Raw genomic sequence first — 20,142 nt, 5'->3', positions numbered from 1 at the left:
TCAATTCCTTCTCCAGAGTTGCGGGTGTGATCACTATCCATACAGAGAATGAGAGCCTGCAGAACCATGTGGTCATATATTTCACCTAAGCTGTAAAGCCTTGTTATGTTGTGAAATTCTGTCACTAACTCACCAACTGAAAGTAACTCATCAACTGTCATTATGTCATTAGCTTGTGATTCACTGCCACCATATATAAGTTGCACAGTATTCCTCCAAATTTCCACAAAATGTGTCAAGGTCATCTATCAGTCGCTTGTAATCGAGTCAAATATGTACAGACCCCTAGGACCAATTGTTCTCAGTAACAGAGCTACCTTGGCCTTCAAGTCTGCTTGGCTCTTTTTTCAGATGACTGGGATAATATATCAAAGTATCTTTTAAAAAGATTTCTTTGCTTGGAGAGGTCAACGTCCTCCTTCCATGGCTTAGGACGCAACTACCTTTTCATTGTCAAATCAAGTTGTCCTTGCCACCAGTAGTACTGTTAGCTGTCGGGAATGTGCTTCCGTCTGAACTGACCAAAGAAAATATGCCGAAGACTGAATTTTGAATATAGCCTGCACACTCGTTACACACTAACCAACAATATCGCACTCGGGGCACCATGTGTAATTAAGATATGAAGAGTGAGATTAAGTGTCTTTGGTCTCCACACTCAGGGTAGATGTCAACAATTCTTTTTGGTAATAGTTTGTGTGTCTTTGTCGGTCATGGCCAATCCAAAGAAGGTCATACACATGCTCACTAATATATTAATAGTAAACGCGGCTCGCTATACGAACTAGTAATTTGTCAAAATAATAATAAAATGCAGTCCACAACACACAGTAAGCTAGTAGACTGTTAGCAGGACTTGCTATATATATAGGGCAGTGGGTCAGTGTTTGGAGCGAAACCTCAGTGAGGAGAGCAGAACGTGTGAACTGAGCTACTGACCTGCCGTGCCTTTCTTTTCTGCTAACAGAAACCTTCAGCATGTGGTGGTCGAGGCAGACAGAGACCATAGTGTAGCAGCGGACACTGCTGAGCGGTTGTTGGTTTTTGTTGTATTACACAGATGGAGAGGATGGCTTGTATTATAACGAAAGCGATATAAGATCGTTTTTCTTTATTTTTGCATTCAACTCTAAAATGCGTGGTAATCTCCAGACACGAATATAATGTGCTCATTAAATGCAAGAGTTGTCTACTCGTAATGAAAACAAACATGAGAGGATAACCCGCATTTGTAGTAATATCATTACAACTGTTTTCACACAAGTGTTGGCAGTAGACTGTCGTGAGGTTGGTTGTAGCTATTGTGTTATGAGTGTGTAAGGATGAGGTGGTGAAGGCTGGTGGCAAAGGCAAATATTGTATGTCTAAAGTAAAACAAAAAGATGTATTTCCTATCGTAAGAGCGGTGTGTGTGTCTGTCTGTCAATTTTTTCGAAGTCAGGGTTAGAGGTTATGATGAAAGATTGATTTCAACGAAGTTCTAGTTCTTGACATTCGGGTTGTTAGATCGACACTAACACATGCCGCCTTCATCACTTTCTGAACAGTTGTTGGCCCAGTAGACAACACATTTCAATTGTGTTTAACAGTTCTGAAAAGCAAGTATTTTGCTAATGTAAAGCCTGGTTCAGACCAATGTCGTGTGTATGGTTGCTAGGTGCTTTGCCTTGCTAATCAAGCTTATGCAGGTGCGCGATTGTTGGGAACCAAATCGCGATGAAATTTCAGGGTGATGCAACCAACTATTACATCCTATAGAAAGAAATGTTGTTATAAGCGCAATTGATAGCTACACAATTTGTGTTCATTTTCTACTGGCAGTACACAGCATATCAGAGATTACGCTGTTCACGCGATTCACATCAATCCTAACCTAGTGTAACGAGCCCACGACTACGCACCACCTTGTTGTACAATGCTCTTGTGGAGTGTGCACAGGATTTAGGTGCGTTATCCTGCAATTTCATAGCCATTTGCTTCACATCAATTGCACACCTGCATAAGCTTACATAGCAGGGGGCAGCACCTCACACGCCATACATATGACATTGGTCCGAACCAGGCTTAATAGTTACAACAAATCAACTACGCATCATTGTTATTTTGCTATTGGTTTTGTGTTTTCTATTGCTTAGCTGTGTCATTATCTGTGATTATTCTTCATTATCTGTGTCCATAAATTAATTGGTACTTTCATGTTTATTGGTGCCACCTTTAGTGCCTCTATTAGGCAATATCAAGAATGCAATAAATAGCGCTTTGTGAATTTTCACTGTTTCTATCTCTTTTGGTCAGACAACTGGTGAAAAACCAAGCCTGGACGAGTTGCATGCCCTTGATATATGTTTTTGGCTTGAACACTCTTAGTAAGTCTGGTCATAAAACAATCGATTAGTTTTACAGGTAAATAATACAACTCGTCAAAATTGATAATGCCAGCAAAACCGTTCTATACGATTGTTAAAATAATTAATTCAAAAAAGGCTAACTACACGTTAAGTAATAAATGTCTATGATTCTCTGGAGCTTTGTGGAGATTTCTGGGACAGTCTAAATCTCTTGTGATTCTCACCTCTTTTGAGTAATCAACTTGCTCCAGTTTCTTTAATGAACAAGGTAGGGAAATATTTTACCTATACTGTAATAGTAACAAATAAGATAATATAGCTAATAAATTTGATCAGGTATATCAAGAGGCGTGTCATGAGCGGAGAAACACCCGGACTGGTGAAAGAAGGCCAGGCCACTGTCAAGCTTCCTCAAGGTGTTTTTTACAACCCTGTCCAGGAGTTTAACAGAGACTTGACCATAGTGGTTATTAGCGAGTATGAGAGGTTGAGAAGAGAAGAAAGAGCGACTCAAAGAACAAGAAAACATGTTGGTATGCAGAAGTTGCAATACAGACTTGAGAAACCTTGTTCACTCTTGGGATTCTTGTTGAAACACAAATTACTTGAATATCTAGAGAAACAATGCTCGTTTCAAATTTGATTGATCTTTATTTGCGCAAATTGAATATGATATTGAGAATAATATTGAGAATGATATTGAGATCTTGCTTTTTCAATTAATTTATAAGCTTTTTCCACGGATCTGTTATTAACTATGATGGTTTGCCTGTCCATGATTGATCCGAAACATGATTGTCATCTCCTTTGGTTGAGTTCCTGGTGCCTTCTTATTCATATCACTCTCTCAAAGTGAACCCAATTATGTTTATGGCAAATGATCTGTGACATTTTCATTTAGAATCGACAGCATGCATAAATGGCAGCTCTATGGATACAGAAGAAGTTGGTGCAGATGCAGAGAATGCTGAAAAATCTAATACAGAGGTAGAGCGAAATGAAGTGATCAGTTCTCGCATTGATGAGGCTGAAAAGGTTCAAGCAGACGTAGAGGAAAGAGTTGCCGGGACGGTTTACTCTGATGGACTCGCTATCTTGGAAGGTCTTGCAGCCTCTGGCCTCCGCTCAGTTAGGTTCTGTAAAGAGATTCCTGGTATATCACGAGTCGTAGCTAACGACTGCAGCCGTGAAGCTATCGCTACCATGAAGCATAACATAGAGCTCAATGGAGTACAGGAAATGATGTCGGCATCATGTAACGACGCCTCAATGGTCATGCATCTGGCTGCTAAGTCTCACAAGGACCTGTATGACGTCATTGATCTGGATCCCTACGGTGGCCCGACTCAGTTTTTAGACGGCGCCGTTAAAGCAATCAATCATGGCGGACTATTATGTGTAACATGCACTGACATGGCAATTCTATGTGGCAATGCTAGTGAAAAATGTTTTGCTGCTTATGGTGCCATGTCCGTCAAAACAAAAAGTTGCCATGAAGTGGCACTGCGCATAGTCTTAAGAGCTATAGACGGTTTCGCCAACAGGTATGGCAAGTATATCGTGCCTCTGTTATCAGTAAGCGTAGACTTTTACTGCAGGGTGTTTGTTCGGGTGTTCACCGGACCCCGAAAGGCAAAGGAATCGGCGAGCAAGTCGGCCATGTTGTATGAATGCTCCGGATGTGGTGCTCACCATTTCCAGCCCCTCGGTGAGTGTGCAAGGTTAACATTATTTGTAAACCACTATTGTTGTCTCCGGTCATAGCTGGTGTAATATGGCTATTTATGAGAAATTCACTGGTAAATATCATATATGTAACTGATGCTCGTTCTGTTAATAGATAATGATAATGGGTGCCAAATCCTTATAGATTATTATTCTTGTCAAGGTTATTGACAGTAATAATAATAAAATAAATGATAATAAAAAATAGTATTTTAATGAAAAAATTTTTAAATCAGTATAAAATAATGAAAAATAATAATAGCAAATAAATGATTTTTATAAATTGTAAAAATAATAATAAAATTTTTTAGAATTTTCTATTCTCAGACTCCGGTTTTTATTTGACAATTGGCAACATATACTTCAATATTAAAACTACTGTGTTTGCATGCTCAGCTTTTGCAGTTTGCAAACCACTTTTACATTTCAATAATGCTAGTAAGTCTTCAAACTTCCAAAAATTATTGCACTTAGCCATCTGCATTGTCATTGGCTCTATTTGCCTGCATTATTCTTGTAAATTAGCCTTTCTAGAAAGTACTTTAGATGATGCCTCAAATGTAGTAGGATAAGATAAACATAGATATGTCATAGACACATAAAAATCATAAACACAGTCTGTTTTGATCATATTATAAAAAGATTCCTTATATGATTTTCTTTTTTGTTAGCGTTTGTGGTCAAAGATATTTCACTTCTCTTCGCTTTAAGGTGTTGGCAAAAGTGCTTGTATTTCGTTTAGTCTGCTGTCTTCTGGAACATTGTGATTCGCTACTGCAGGTCGAATAGTCGAGACAGAATCAGCCATTGGACCGAAACACAAAAAGTTTACATTCGGTCAAGGACCCCCAGTTAATCGTAACTGTGACGAGTGTGGTCAGGTACATCATATTGGTAAGGATGTTATTTTCTGTGTAAATGGGGATCTCACTGTCACTCCAAGTCTGTGCCATTGAGACTACTTATTCTTCTCTGAGCATTTTTCACGACCTTATATCTGCACTCTCAAAACTAAAAACCCAGTCCTTACACGAATCTGTTTGCCGATGCAAACAATAAGTTGGCTCTTTGTAGTCACTACGCTTGTATGCGTGTATTAAATCAATGCGTTTGCGGTTAGACCTTGGTGGGAAGAATCTTAAAAACCATGATTCTTCATACTTGTCAACCGGTTACCGTATCATGACAAAAGTTACAAAAGAAGATGAAATCGGAAAAATACTTGACAAATGTTTATACTAACATTTCAAGATCCGCCGGTTTAGAATAGAGGTGAAATTGATAGCATCAATTAGCAGAGATGAGCACTTGAATTAATATGCTCGAAACAAAACAGCTCGAATCAAAATGCACCAAAACCAGCACAGACAGTGATATCCTAAATAAACAAATCTGTTATTTGATGCGCGCTGAGGTGAAGATGTCAGTACAATCTAATGTTGCCTGCTGCACATGTTTCCACAAGACCTCTATATCGCTGCATATATTTTATTGGTCGATAATATGTACTGCACACTAATATAGTATAGTTTGTGGTTTGCTTACCCTCTAGTCATTCAGAAAGGTATGTCTATTTTTAAGCTTATATTTATTGTTTAGTCTTCATGAATACTCGCCTTAACTCATTTCCTATATAAAGCCTTTTTAACGGCTTGCATATATCGGTCATTCTGCCAAAAAACCTTTATAATGACTGCACTTTGTACCTATACAAAACATTGATCACAGATCCACCCAAAACTGCCACAATAAATTTTGGTTGTTGGGTTATCATTTTGCAAAAAAGCAAATCAGTCAGTTTTTCCTTTACGCAGAAATCACAGCATAAAATCGAGGTTTCCAATTTATTTTATTTTGATTGATAAAAAAAATTGTAAACAGTGACCTAAGCATATTTCTGCCAATGAAACTCTTCAACGCTGGACCTAGGATCTTTGGATATTTCTGATGACCACATTTTTACATTAGAGAATGTGTGTCTGCGTTTTGGTCAAACTGCTGAAACGATAGCGTTTTTGCCGCTGGTTTCGCTAAACTACAAAAATATTAAAAATGCCTTTAGTTTGTCAAAGGACTTGATGTTTGTGCAGAATTTTTTCTTGATTCTAAAAACTAAATTAAAGTTCTCTGACAGAAACCCTAGCTTTTGCAACAAAAATACCGAGTATATGTCAGCAAAGGTTTTTGCAGTGAGTTAATTCCATTCAAACAAGAACTAAAATCTGTAATGGAGGAGTTGATCTTTACTATATAAACAGTCCATAAACTGAGCTAATGCGTGTAGCTAATTTAATGATTGTGGTTTATTGTTATCTCCATATATTGCCATAAGTCAATTTTTGGTAAGAATTGATAGAGAATTTATTGTGTCTATTTGGGAGAGTTGAATTGAACCAATAGTTGAAGTTGGGACAGCTAAAGAATTGAAAGTTGAGTTGTGGTGTTTCGCAGTGAATTTTGAATTGAATTGATTCTCACACGACCTATGATGCAAAAGAATTAGGAATTGAATGGTTAATTTTTTGATGAGATTGAATTGAACAAACTCATTTTTTTAAAGTTTTAAAAACATTTCTATCAATGATATCTCTGAAAAATCCTCATAATGTTTTTATTATTTGTTGAAAGAATAATAAAACTTCATTCATATCTCTGCTCATGCAGGAGGCCCACTGTGGTCAGATCCCATTCATGACAAGACCTTTGTGAAAGGTGTGATAGAGCGGGCTAAGAAAGCTGGGGATACATTTGGAACAAGCAAGCGTATTATCGGTATGATGAGTGTTGTGGAGGAGGAACTAAGTGATGTTCCCCTCTACTACCTTCCAGATGCGTTTTGCGGAGTTGTGCACACCACATCACCCGGTTTCCTTACACTCAGGTAAGTGATTACCACCCATTGATTCTGCTAACGAGCTTTGCGGCGATTCTAACAGCATGTTTGCTGCCATTGGTAATGATAGCTGCTGTTTATGCTTGTGATAGTAAGCCAGTTTTACCCTGTTTCCTCTAATGAACTGTGACATTGGTCACACATTGTATATTTTATTCTAACCATTGATTCTGGCATCATAGCGGCAAAGTATACGTATTTCCTGCAAATATGTATGAGGTAAGGAATTTTGTAATAACTTGTGCAGTCTGGTATGGTTTGGGAAATCATCATGTTTGCCAATAAATCACCAATAATTCATATGCACACAATAATTATAAAACATGCATGGCTAAAGACTGGCGCAGGTGATAGCGTTCTGGGTGGTGAATTCCTTTGTTGCGCGTTCAAAACCTGCACAATGCAATATTTTTTCCCAGCCTTTAACCGTTGCTTCGTACAGACAGGCAAACGAACCTGATTCTTGGATAACGTGTAGCTTCCTCAGAAACAATTTACAATTGCACAATAGAGCGATCCTTAACCCATTCAGCACTAATTAGTTATCGTTGACTGCTCCCCTAAGCCTAATTAATTTTTCAGTAGCCTTATAATTAAAATGGAGCTACATGAAATTGAGTATAGCTACAGTAATTTTCAAAATAATCTTGATTTGTTTTTTGCAGCTTAACGGAAACATTCCAGGCTACAATTTGATATAAATATCTCTGTAGCTTTACAAATTCTACTAACCACAATTTCTAATCCTTCCGCGGAAAATATTTTTGATCAAAGTGAATTTTTATGTTTCAAAGCAGCTATCAAGCAGTTTTTTGGCAGTGACATTGTTGGATTATGTTAGATTGATAGGGAGCTTTATCAGCAGCAAATCAAAAAAAAGATTTCTCAATTCCAAGTAATAAAACAGGTGTTACAAGCTTCTAACTAACACTACGTCGCTGAAAGTTTTATCAATTACATAATCGAACAGCTTGCTAATTTATATTGAATCATTGCAGAGGTTATTATGGATATATTATGCATAAAACAAGATAATAAGTTACCAGCTAACAGACAATCACCAGCAAGGAAAATATATGTAAAAATACAGTAAAATATACTGTAAAAAATGCAGTAAAAATGAAGATGCATGAAAAAGGAGCATTTTATACATGTATGTGTATAACAATATATATACATAAAAATATATAAAAATGTATTCATAATAAATGACGAGACATTGAGAGTTATTTGATGCCAACTACCCATGCACATTTGCTCCTATTATTAATCAATTGATGCAGTATTTTCTTGGCTTTGGTAGTTCTTGTAGTTCTACAAGAAAATCATAAAATTATTATTTATAGGATAATCAAGTGATGAGTTCTAAAAATCGATAAAAATCTAAATTTTATTTGATTGAAAATGTTATAATCATGTGTATCATAAAAAAATCCATATCTTACACTGTTAGAATATAGTTTGTTTGAAATTCACAACAAAAATTTCGGCTTTTTATCGTTTTTTTTCGGTAAAATTCTATATATAACCACATACAACTCGCCTTCTTTCATGAATAAGTTCTCAATTTTTTCTTGAACATTAATTCTGTTGCTATTTTTTCCCTCTGTGCTGATTACCACATCTGATTCACTTAAGAAGTTTGCCATCGTTCTAATAAACTTTTTCGAAAACGGCGATCAGCAAATTTTCAGAACATTTAATATCTATCACGTAATTTGTGAGTTAAAAATCTATTGTCCAATCACATATTTGGTATCAAAATGTTGCCCAGGCTCTTAAACTTCGTTAAGTGAATAAATAAAACTGATGTACCTAAACAGCTAAGCAATAAAGTGAATCAAAATTTAACCCGGAGATTCCGGCATCAGGCCTTAGGAGAACACAACTCTTTCCGTAATAACTGGGAACAGGCCTGAATGGGTTAAAGGTTGACTTGCAACAAAATTCACATTACAGTTATTTGGTATCAAAAGATTCACCATGTCTTACTCCGGTGTGTTGTAGATGCAAAACATGTGGAAATGTAATTACAAGCTCTTGAAAGCTAAAAAAAACAGTTAATCACAACCATCACGAAAACGTCGTAGATGGGAATCCCTTTATTTTGATGACGTACTCAACTCGACACGCTTATCGTAGTTTATGACAAACACTTTGTTACTAAAATAAGATTTATTTAGAATTTTGTTTTTCTTTTTAATTTTGATGGTACTTTGTAGTTAGTTGTGAACGTGTATACATTGTATTGTATACAATTGTATACATTGGTGATATTAACACATATATAGAGAACAAGCCATCCATATCGCATAGTCATGTCTCTCAACTCCTTGCAAACATTGACTTTCAAGGGGGTACAAAATCTTCAATATGATGATGGGCCTTGTCCAATCACTTTCCACAGCAATTATTGCAAGATTTTTCTGTAATTACGTGATGTTACAACCATCTCTTCTGTACATTTACTTCTATTGGTATATTTATAGTTTTCCTTGAGGCGCCGTATTAACATGAAGTTGTCTCTGGTTGGTCTCTTTATAATCTTCATTATAATAAGAAGTCATGCTAAGGACATTAGGAAAAAAAGATAGTTTCGCATGATACTCGAACCCGGGGCGTCAAATTCAAAATCATCGCGCTACCGCTGCGTCATTCAGTCGTGTAACTGCTTCACTGGATAATCATGAGCATGTTGATTACTCATGCCGATCTCTCACAGTGCCTGGGACTGACTAGTGTACTAGTGGCAGATAATGTGTTTTACTTCTCTCTGTTGTCTGTATGTTTACAAGTGATGTCCTTTGCAGGTCAGCGATTCTGCATGCTGGTTACAGAGTTTCCCTTTCTCATGCTGCTATCAACTCTATTAAAACAGATGCACCTCCTTCAGTGCTATGGGTAGGTTCCTGACATTGGATGTGTCATGTAATTTACTCCACTGTGAAGAAGCTGGATTGATGAAATTTTTAAGAGTCATCTCATTATGGTATGGTTGATGAATAGGGAGAAAACAACTTGTTATAAGAGCGATAATTTCTTGTTTTTACATACTAACCTTGTTAGTTAAATTGTAATCATTTTGTTGCTTGTTTTCTTTGATCTGTTATAAAATATTCTGCTATTTTAATATTTGAATATCTTGAAAAAATAACATATTTCTGTTTGTCACTGCAAACAGCTTCTTTCAGAATGCGCAGGCTAGAAATGCTTAAAATTTAAGTCACGTCATAAAAAAGATTTGATCGACTGCCATGTCTAATCACAAAATTATGCACATTGAGACCCAAAATAATGTTGTTTCCTGAAATCTTTAGGATTTAAATCCTTTTTGCTGCTAGTTTTTGAGTTGATACTTTATTTCAAGAGCCTTTCATGCATGAATCGAACTGTTTTGTCAGATTTTTCGAATTTTACTGTGTAAATGATTCAGTCGCGATTACAGTGGATCCCGTGGGTCAGGGGCCCACCGATTGCTGTGGGCCACTGTATTACTTGGATTACTGGGGTGCACTGTATTTTACATTCTGAATTGGAATGACTGCTTACTGGCCATACTACCTCAACACTGTAATAGGCTGGTAGTAGTTACTAGTAGCTGGTTTACACTATCAAGTACTTGTGATGAGTATTAGGAAGTTTTGCCTTACTCGCATCACATTTGTTGTACAGGAAGCTGCAAACTTATTTCTTCAACACTTTATATAGCTCATTGTGGTAGTTGTCCCACCTTGTTTGTAGTATGTTGGAACAATTCCACTTTTGTGCGTATCATTCAGTGTGAAACTTGCTGCTTTGCAAGATTCAATGTTATTTTTCAAAGTTTCAAGTTTATCAACTAGAAATGTGAAAAAGTTGCACGAGCTGCATTTATTTTAGTCAACTTACCACATGAAGTCACCCATATTTATAGGCCATGTTTGTTTCCATATAGAATTATGTTTTCAATGAATTCTTTTTGAAATATTTAATAATAGAAGCTACCCACTCATGTAGTTGTTACCCATATTAATTTTGAGCATACTGCTAAATGTGAACATAGGAAATAGCTAATATTTATTCTATTTGTAAGTTATTTTATGAGGTTTATTATCAAACACACAACATTTTATTGGGAGTTTTTTCGGATTTTTTTCTTTTCTACTGTTCCTTCACTTTTGTTTCAGAACAATTGAAAAGGTTTGACAAAACTAAGTAAAAAATGACTTAGTTTAACACTCAGGACCATAACAGCTTCGTGGTGGGACATAGCGGGTCAGCCAACATCATTTGTGGCTTTTCGTTTACATAAAAAATAATCTACAATTGGTCAGAAAGTCAGTATGAGAGATCGGGCGACGACTGTAGTATCTTTGTATGTCATTTCCTACTTGTGTTCACTGAGTGGGCGTTTATTGTAACAGGATATAATGAGGTGTTGGACTAAACTCCACCCTGTCAATGAGAAACGTATCACGGAGGGCACACCATGCTCTGTGCTTCTCAGTAAGGAGCCTAAGCTACAAGCCAACTTTGAACTACATGAAGATGCAGAACCAGAATCAAAAAAGCAAGGCCTTCTCAGGTAGCATAACTACAGATCTGTCAGAAATTGTTGCTTCCTGAAATTGTTTGGTGTTTGTGGTAGTTGCTGCATTTCATTAAATGAAGTGACAGTGGAAAAGTCTATACACTTTACTAATATGGTGGTTACAGGGGCAGATGACTCCATTTTTATCGAGAATCATTTCCTCATGAAAGAATTTGTAATGGTGTTCACAAGCTTCAACACAGGTCAATGACAAACACAAATTTTTGTTGCTATAGTTGCGTAACTGACTTTGCACTTCATGCTCTAAAACAGGGATGGCCAAATGATTTTATTCATGATCCGTTACAGCAAAATCTGACAAATCAAAGATCCACAACGAGCTGAAGATGTGCACTTTTATTTTTTACCATACATAAACTTGAAATTACTTATGCACATCTTAACACAAGGCCTCAAATACGATTTGAAAATTTTTGTTTATATAAATAATTGGACTAAAAATCAGTGAATGAATGTGCTGTAATAAATATGTCTGATATCAGAGAAAAAAATGATGAGTTTGGCTTCACAATACTATCAAAACGCGGTTTTTTGTTACTTCTAGCGACTCTTAAAGTTCATGAAGATGAGTATTTGTGAGTCGTGTCCTATGATTACTTTTTACAAAATTCATTTCTAAAAACAATGAATTTACAAAAATTCTAAGAAAAGTTTACAAAATTTTTTTAACCAAATTTTAAAAAAATACTCCAAAAAAAACGTTTTGACTAGCAACTTGAAAGATCCACAAAAAAACTACAAAGATCCGGATTTGGCCATAGCTGCTCTAAAGCATTTAATGCTTCAGGCTACATTAATACTGCGTCATTTATGTTGCTTGAGGCTTTTGAAGAGCATAGTCTAAGATAGCCTAATATTCATCTCAAAAGCAAATCTTATCACTGATATAAGTTCATATCAGTTATATTCAGTGTTTATGTAAAACTTTGGTTTCTGTAGCCGCAGTGAGTGACAGTGTGAATATTTACAGTGGGTTTTGGGATAAAGCCCTTGGAGTGCCACCGTGGGGTTGTAATCCTCAAAAGATTGTTCCGCTTTTGTTCTTGTCATGTAAACTATTCTGTAATTATTATGTGGACAGCTGGTCCATTAGCTATTGCTAATATATTTCCATCATAATACAGCCTTCTGTCATGTTTCCTCTAACAGACAGACAATATACTTGTCTGTCTGTTACAGACAAGTATATTGTCTGTCTAACAATATACTTTAAAAACAAATACTCAAATCTCATACTGCCCTTTGAGTATTTGTTCTTCAACTTATCAGACTTCATCACGTTTTATTCAAGTAACATGATGGTAGAATTCTTTACTTGTTTTCTAAGTTTTGCCAAACAAAACTTAAAGGACTACCTCTTCCTTCTATACCTACTCTAATTCCATCATTTGTATGTCAATGAAGCTCTAGTTGCATAGCCATTTTGTGGAGACAGTACATGATTACAGTTGTCAGATTTGAATCCTTATAAATGCCAGTTTACATAAACTTATTCAAAATATGCAAAAATGTAACAAGAATCGAGCTGTTTACAATTCACCAAGCCCATAAGCATCCAACGTCATCCACTAATGTAGTAAATTGAATTTTTGCATTTATTATTTATACGGTTCGCTGAAACAGAAAAAAGCGCACATAGTTCCTGAAACTGTTTTTAAAAGTTTTACTATTTGCGGAAGAAAAAGTCAGCTGAGCTGCCTTAAATGTAGAATGTAAATTGCTGATACCTCGTCTTTGCTTTAAAAGGCCTAATTTTATTAGGTACCTTCCCTTGGGCTTACGTTGTACATTCAGTTGTCAGAAGCACAGGTTTTATGCACAGCAGGTGCTCTAACTCGGTTACTATTTTTAAATACTCGGGATAACAACCTGTAACTTTGTTTGAGGAAATTGCACTTTGTTTGCCTCCATGGATGGATAATGGATATCCATCATGGATATGGATTGATATACCGTCATCAAGTATATCATGGATGCTTTGCAGCAAAGTAACCATGGACCTGTACAGGGATTGATATATTTTGTTCGCGATGTAGGTATCAGAATAGTAAAAAGGACTGGGGGCCTAAGGCTAGAGGCACTAATGACTTTCAGGCTCAGAGTGATAAAAGGAAGGCCAATCAGAATAAGCGTGGAGAGAAGAGAAGAAAGACAGTAGATGTGGTAAGTGACTGACCTGGTTATGACATCGTCTGCTGCGGAGATGTTTAGCTGATCATCTGTGGCAAGGAATTGTATGGTTACATGCTGTCATACCAACCACAGACATGCACTATGGTTATATGGCAGCGCTGGTCGCTGATGTTTTCTTTAGGGTCACGGAGTAACGCAATCGTAAATCATCACTGCGCTAATAGTAAGACAATACTGTTTCTAGTAGCCTTGTCAATGACACACATTTGATTAAAAAATGGGCTAATTTATTTGCAAATCGTTAGCATATAACCAGGACAGATTGGTGCCACCGAATATTGATATAAATTGGGTTAATATGATTGTCTTAGGATTTTAAAGGACAGTCTTTTGTGGAATATTGCTCATGGAAAAAAGTTGGCTCTGGAAGGCTTTTAATAGAGTTGTTATGGCATAACAAAGCGTTAAATATGATAGAATGCTTTGCCAACATGTGAGAAAATATTAATAGCGTTTGGATAAATAACTATAAAAACCAGCCAAGGGCAAAATAAAAACTTGCAATTTCTGAAGTCTGTATCTGTCCTTACCGGCCTTGACATAGCTGTTTCTCTATGTTATTGTTGTGGAGTTGAACAACCTCGAATGGAGCATCAGGATTTTTGGAAAAAGTAATGAACCAGCTGACCATTATCGCATTTTTATCTTTTCAGAAATATCAATCCTTTAGATGATTAACTAAATTTTTTGGTCAAAGACATTGTATGATTTGCGTGGAGATTACACGTCTGCAGGTCAATTGACCATGAGGCACTTGCCATCATTCACTGACTCTAAGGAACTATATACCCTACAGGATGAAATTATTTGATGGATTTAATAATTCGCAAACAGTCAATTCCGCGAATTATTAAATTCCTCGTATAGTTAGTTTTACTTTTAACACAAGAAAGAATAACTACTGCCTCAAATTAAAAACTAGCCGCTACGCAGAAGTAGTTAATGTAGCTGAGTTCCAAACTCTTTTAAAATCATCCCCGGGACTTTGAGTTAACCCCATTGCCAATGCATCACACTTTTTACACAATTATTCAAGGTTGTCACAAGTTATTTGGCATAGCGTTGTCATCGCAAAAATCTCTCCTACAGTTTTTTACATTGAAATCAACTCCATCAACCTCTAATACCGAAGTTGATGACGATAATGATTCTGATCTTGACATTATGGTATGTATTTTATTTGCAGTGCAAATACGTTTTTCCATAAATAACTGCATTAGCTAACTTTAGTTCATTCTCTTGTTTAAAAACTGGTTGCTTCCATCCAATACTTCAGCTATTGTTTTTCTACTTAGTATTCGAGTACTGTAGTATTGGAAATCGTGAATATCTTTTCCTAAATGAGGAGTCGGTTGATATGAATACTGTGGTGGATGGTGTCCACCTCCGAGCCAAAGCCGAGTCGAGTTGGGTCAAGTACAGCCAAGTAGAATGAGAGGCGGGGCCTACCCGCTATATAAGCCTGAACATCTGTGATAGAGGACAGAGCTGTTCTGGACCTGTTCATTGCATGTGCTTGACGATTCTTGTACTCCTATGAATGAAGCAGAAAATATATGTAAAAATTTATGCATCGAGTCTTATACTGTTGGAGCAAGAAAGGGTGGCATGAAACCTTAACAATACAACACATGCAATTCAACACATGACTTCTTAATGTTCCACTTCTCTGGATTTTCATGCTAACAACTAACTCTTAATTTGGCTTGTGTGATGGACGCCGGGCCATGACTTTCTGTGACACATTATTCTTTTTTTTTTTTGCATGTTGCTCTTTTTTGTATCATTAATAACTTGTTCGTTATAAAGTGGAACCTCGGTTCTCGGTCGCTTCGATTTTTGACCAACTCGGTTTTCCACCAAAAATTTTGAGATTTGTTCATCTCGGATCTCGACCATAAATTCGGTTCTTGACTAAACCGGAACATGGGCATTTGAATAAATATTCGCAACAGCTCCAGAAACGTCATGTTTTTACGTTTAACGACGTTGTTATGAGCCACTTTCGGAAGGTTCTAAAAAAAGGGAAAATTTTCTGAGAAGCCATCTGGGAGGACGTCCCTCTAACCGAAGAGATTTTCTAGGGACACAACTCCTCCAGTCGAATTACCCTAAATTGTTTTGGAGGAAGATTCTTATTCAAAGATGTGAAGTAAACATGCCATTGCTGTTTCTATTTTCTTTTTCACAGGATTTGTGATGTAACTGATCTGTTTCATTTTTTTTGCTGTCTCATTATCAATTTTTACGATTTTTGGTATTGTATCGTGGTATTGTATCGTAACCTTTAATGTTTTCGATGTTTTAAGAGTAAACCATACGAAATGTTTACTTTTTGTTTTCTTTTATCATCATCATAGATAGAAAATCTTTTATTAAAGTTAAACACGATCTATATCTACCTGTTTGTTTTTATTTATGGTATGCAGTATACAGTACAGTTTATGGTGTAAGATGTTAAAAAATACTTTACCGAAGTTGTTAAATCGACTTGGAATGGATTCAAACTTACATACATTAATTCTAATGGGAGAACTTGTTTCGGATCACGAACAACTCCGTTTTCGACCAACCTCCTGGAACGAATTGTGTTCGAGAACTGTTGCACTGTACTATATCGCTATTATGTTCTGTCTTCATTTATGTTGTACTATTATAATGCTAGTGTATTATAACCATGCCAATATGTTAGCAATTCTATTTATTTCCATTGTTAGTCGGTTTTCTTTACTCGGCTCCATTATCCGGAACGGGTGAATAATTGTATATTCGGGAGTATTATTGTATTCTTTATTGTATAAAGGGAGTGCGCTCGATAAGAGAGCAGGGCAGTAATCTAAGCTCCTCGATTAATGGATTTTATTTCATAAATAAACGAACAAAAACAACACCTATTCTCTTTTCTTTATGCAACATTCTAAATCGTGCCTAAGCAAAGGCTGGCAAATTCCTTTACACTTGTTAATATTTTGCTCTTTTGTGTTTACTGCAGATTGAGAATGAAACAGAAGCTATTCTGATTACGAAAACTAGAGATAAGTATTCTAACTACACCGATAGTGAACGCCTTACAGTTTGCAAATATGCGTATAACTATGGCACAGCATCTACTTTGCGAAAATTTCCAAATATTAAAAACGAATCAACTGTACGTACATGGCTGAAGGTCTACAAGGAGAAAGTTGCCACATTCAAAAATAAATTCAAAGAAGAATATGATCCCAAAATCCATTTGGTGTCATGCTTGTATGACAAGTGTGATGATAAGCGCGGACGCCCTAAGAAACTAGGAAACAAAATGGACAATCTTGTTATTAAAAAACTTCAAGAAATTCACGCAGCTGGTGGCGTGATTAATCGACGGATTGCCCTGTGCGTGGCAAGAGCAGTTATTTGTAAAGATAACTCGGGTATTCTTAAGGAAAATGGAGGTAGCATTGAGCTGACTGAGGGCTGGGCGAAGTCGCTGTTCAAGAGAATGGGACACACACAAAGGAAGGCCACTACTGGAAAACTTCAGCTCCCTCCAGGCTACATAGAGGAAATGTCGCTAACTTTTACGAATGAGATTTCCCAGCAAGTGATGGCCAAAAAAATTCCTTCATGTCTGATCCTTAATATGGACCAAACACCACTCAAGTATGTGCCGGTTTCAGGTAAAACCATGGCTGCCAAGGGCTCGTCAGAGGTAGCCATTAACGGCCTTAGTGATAAAAGAGGGATTACTGTTGTATTAGCAGTGTCTATGGAAGGTACGATGCTTCCCTATCAGCTTATTTACTCAGGTAAAACTGCTCAAAGTTTGCCACAGCACAAGATGCCTCCAGGCTTTGATTTACAAGTAAACCCTAGCCACTATTCTAATGAGGAGACAATGATTAAATATATGGATAATGTAATTCGACCGTACTTAGATGAAACAAGGACTCGAATTGGCAAACCAGAAACGCCAGCTCTTCTTCTCTATGACGCTTTTCGAGCCCTCTACACAGAAGCTTTCAAGAGTAAGCTTAGTTCCATGAATGTGATCTGCGTGCAGGTAAGCTTATATTTTAGATTAATACTTTTTTAAAGTTGTGTATCAGTTTTATAACATAGCTCAATCCTGTTTTTTGTTTCATTGTTTGAAGGGCATAGTTCAGGACAATCAATATTCAAGTGCAGTTTGTTTTATAGATTCCGAAGAACATGACTGACATCCTGCAGCCGTTAGACCTCTCAGTCTATAAACCGTTTAAAGACTTCATCAAATCACAATTCTCACAATGGTAAGCATATAAATTAAAAATATCTGACTGCGCACCTGCGAAGCCATAAAAAATTGATGTGTAAACAAAAGCATTTTAAAGCCTATGCAAATGCTCTTTATTTTGCGATGCAGCATTGGATGCAAAAAGAATCTGCTTGAATACCTGTTTTGCATCAATCTTACCTGCTTATAAAATGGCAAAATGTTTGATCTAAGCATAATTTTTTGATTCACAGGTACACAGAGCAAGTTATGGAGGTCGGCCATCATTATGAGAAGGTTGCATCATTGATGAAAAACATAGCAAAGCTTAGAGAGGTGCATGCTCAGTGGCTGTGTGAATCGTACGAGCACTTCCTGTTACCATCACAGAGGGCTCTTATACGGAATGGATTCACCCAGGCAGGAATATCATTGACAGAGAAGCAACCAGTCAACCTAGACCCTTTCATCCATCACAGCTCCTCGATTCCGCTGCAGCAAACATGATTATATTTTATGTATGTATATTCATATGTAGAGATATATATGTTCAGAATATATATATATACATATTATATATAGATATATTTCTGTATAGATATTTTTAAAGATTTTTAGAGATTTTTAAAACAGGTACATGCTCCTCATTAGCAGCTGCAGTCACTTTTATCTCAATTTCAAGACCTCTTTTAGTTATTGGTGATTTCCTAGAAATCCACCACTCTTGGAGTCATTGTGCCTCCGTGTATGATGAAAAAGCTGCTAATTCTACTTATTTCACGGGGTAGATGACCAATCGTTGCGTGGTCTGCGTTTATTAGCTTTACTGCAAATGGGCTGTGCAGATTATTGGACTATCTCTCACACTAAAACAAATAACGAAGCGGTAGGAATGGCAAAACTCAATATTGCGTTTTACCAAAGTAAAATTTAGTGATTAATATAGTACACGGTTTTGAAAAAAACTCAGTACTTACCACAAGTTGCTGGTTCATCAAAGGCCTCCAAATCGACGAATATTCATGTAAACCTCTGGATGCAGCCAAAAATTTATAGCCTAGCATGATTCACACGTCGTTCCCAGTTAAATAGAAACCTAAACCCGTGGTATACGCATGTGAAGGTTTTACTCTATCGCTAGCTGCTTTCACGGACTAATTTATTCGCGAATGTGTTCATCCGCGAATAAATTAGTCCGCGAATATGCATGAAAAAACAATTTTCGCGAATAATTTCATCCTGTAGGGTAAGTTGTCTCCAGGCAGCGTGAACACATTGTTAGTTGTCTTATCCTGGTAAAGAAATGTGAGGTAACATTGAGAGCAAAATCAATAACAGTGTAATATTTGATTTTGTTTTTCTTCTAATGAGTACACTGTCAATGTTAAGCAAGGGGCATAATTGGCATAGAGGTATTCTCATCATAGGGATGAAGCATTACTAGTTACCACAACTTAGTTTGTAATCTGCATCTACATGTATATATATATTTTGCCAAGTTTGTCGTCTGTCCTTCGGCATGTGCCGCTATAGCTATTAAAATTCCGCGTTCTGATGAATTTGAACTCGCGAAGCTTTGCGACCACAAGTTTTTTATGGTTCTACCGCTAAGCTATGCAAGCCATAATGATTAAAGACATTGTCATATGCGGGGTATGCATATGCTAAATGACGATTATTATTTGAAAATCTATTAATTCTATTAACTCTATGAAACATGATGCTTTTTCGCGTTTCCGTGAACTGCTATTTCCGGTTTTTCGTAAGGTTCAATTGTTATATTGCTATATCGTCCGTAGGAAGAGCCTCGACATTCTCTCTCCGTTCATTCAGACAAAGACTGCACAATATCTCATTTTTTACATTTGTACTAGTATCGAGAGGTACCAGTATCGAGAGGTACCAGTATCGAGAGGTACCAGTATCGAGAGGTACCAGTATCATTTTAATCAAAGTTTTGATGGATAGCTTCTGGTGGAGCAGTAACCTTTTTTATACACACACACTTCTATGCAAGAATTGTTATTGTCAATTCGACATATTCATGATTTTTATTTTGTTTTCTCATTTTGTATTAATTAGATCATTACCGAATCATCTTTTATTGTAATTGTAGCAAAACAGACTTAGCGTAAAACCTTTAATTGAACGCCATGGCGCT

General features: G+C 36.6%; 1 protein-coding gene across 1 annotated transcript in view; it reads left to right on the top strand.

The window, feature by feature from the left end:
- Positions 1 to 20,142, top strand: part of LOC137389960 (tRNA (guanine(26)-N(2))-dimethyltransferase-like) — a 48,013-nt gene that overhangs the window by 20,680 nt on the left and 7,191 nt on the right. The window contains exons 2-8 of the mRNA XM_068076160.1: positions 2,685 to 2,881; positions 3,250 to 4,056; positions 4,854 to 4,967; positions 6,738 to 6,954; positions 9,777 to 9,867; positions 11,370 to 11,530; positions 13,594 to 13,720. Coding sequence (XP_067932261.1) covers positions 2,685 to 2,881; positions 3,250 to 4,056; positions 4,854 to 4,967; positions 6,738 to 6,954; positions 9,777 to 9,867; positions 11,370 to 11,530; positions 13,594 to 13,720 — 1,714 coding nt within the window. The remainder of the gene's footprint in view (positions 1 to 2,684; positions 2,882 to 3,249; positions 4,057 to 4,853; positions 4,968 to 6,737; positions 6,955 to 9,776; positions 9,868 to 11,369; positions 11,531 to 13,593; positions 13,721 to 20,142) is intronic.

Source organism: Watersipora subatra, chromosome 3 (assembly GCF_963576615.1).
Source record: "Watersipora subatra chromosome 3, tzWatSuba1.1, whole genome shotgun sequence".
Lineage (NCBI taxonomy): Eukaryota > Metazoa > Bryozoa > Gymnolaemata > Cheilostomatida > Watersiporidae > Watersipora > Watersipora subatra.
Note: the sequence above shows the minus strand (reverse complement) of the source record. Positions and strands in the feature narration are given on the sequence as shown.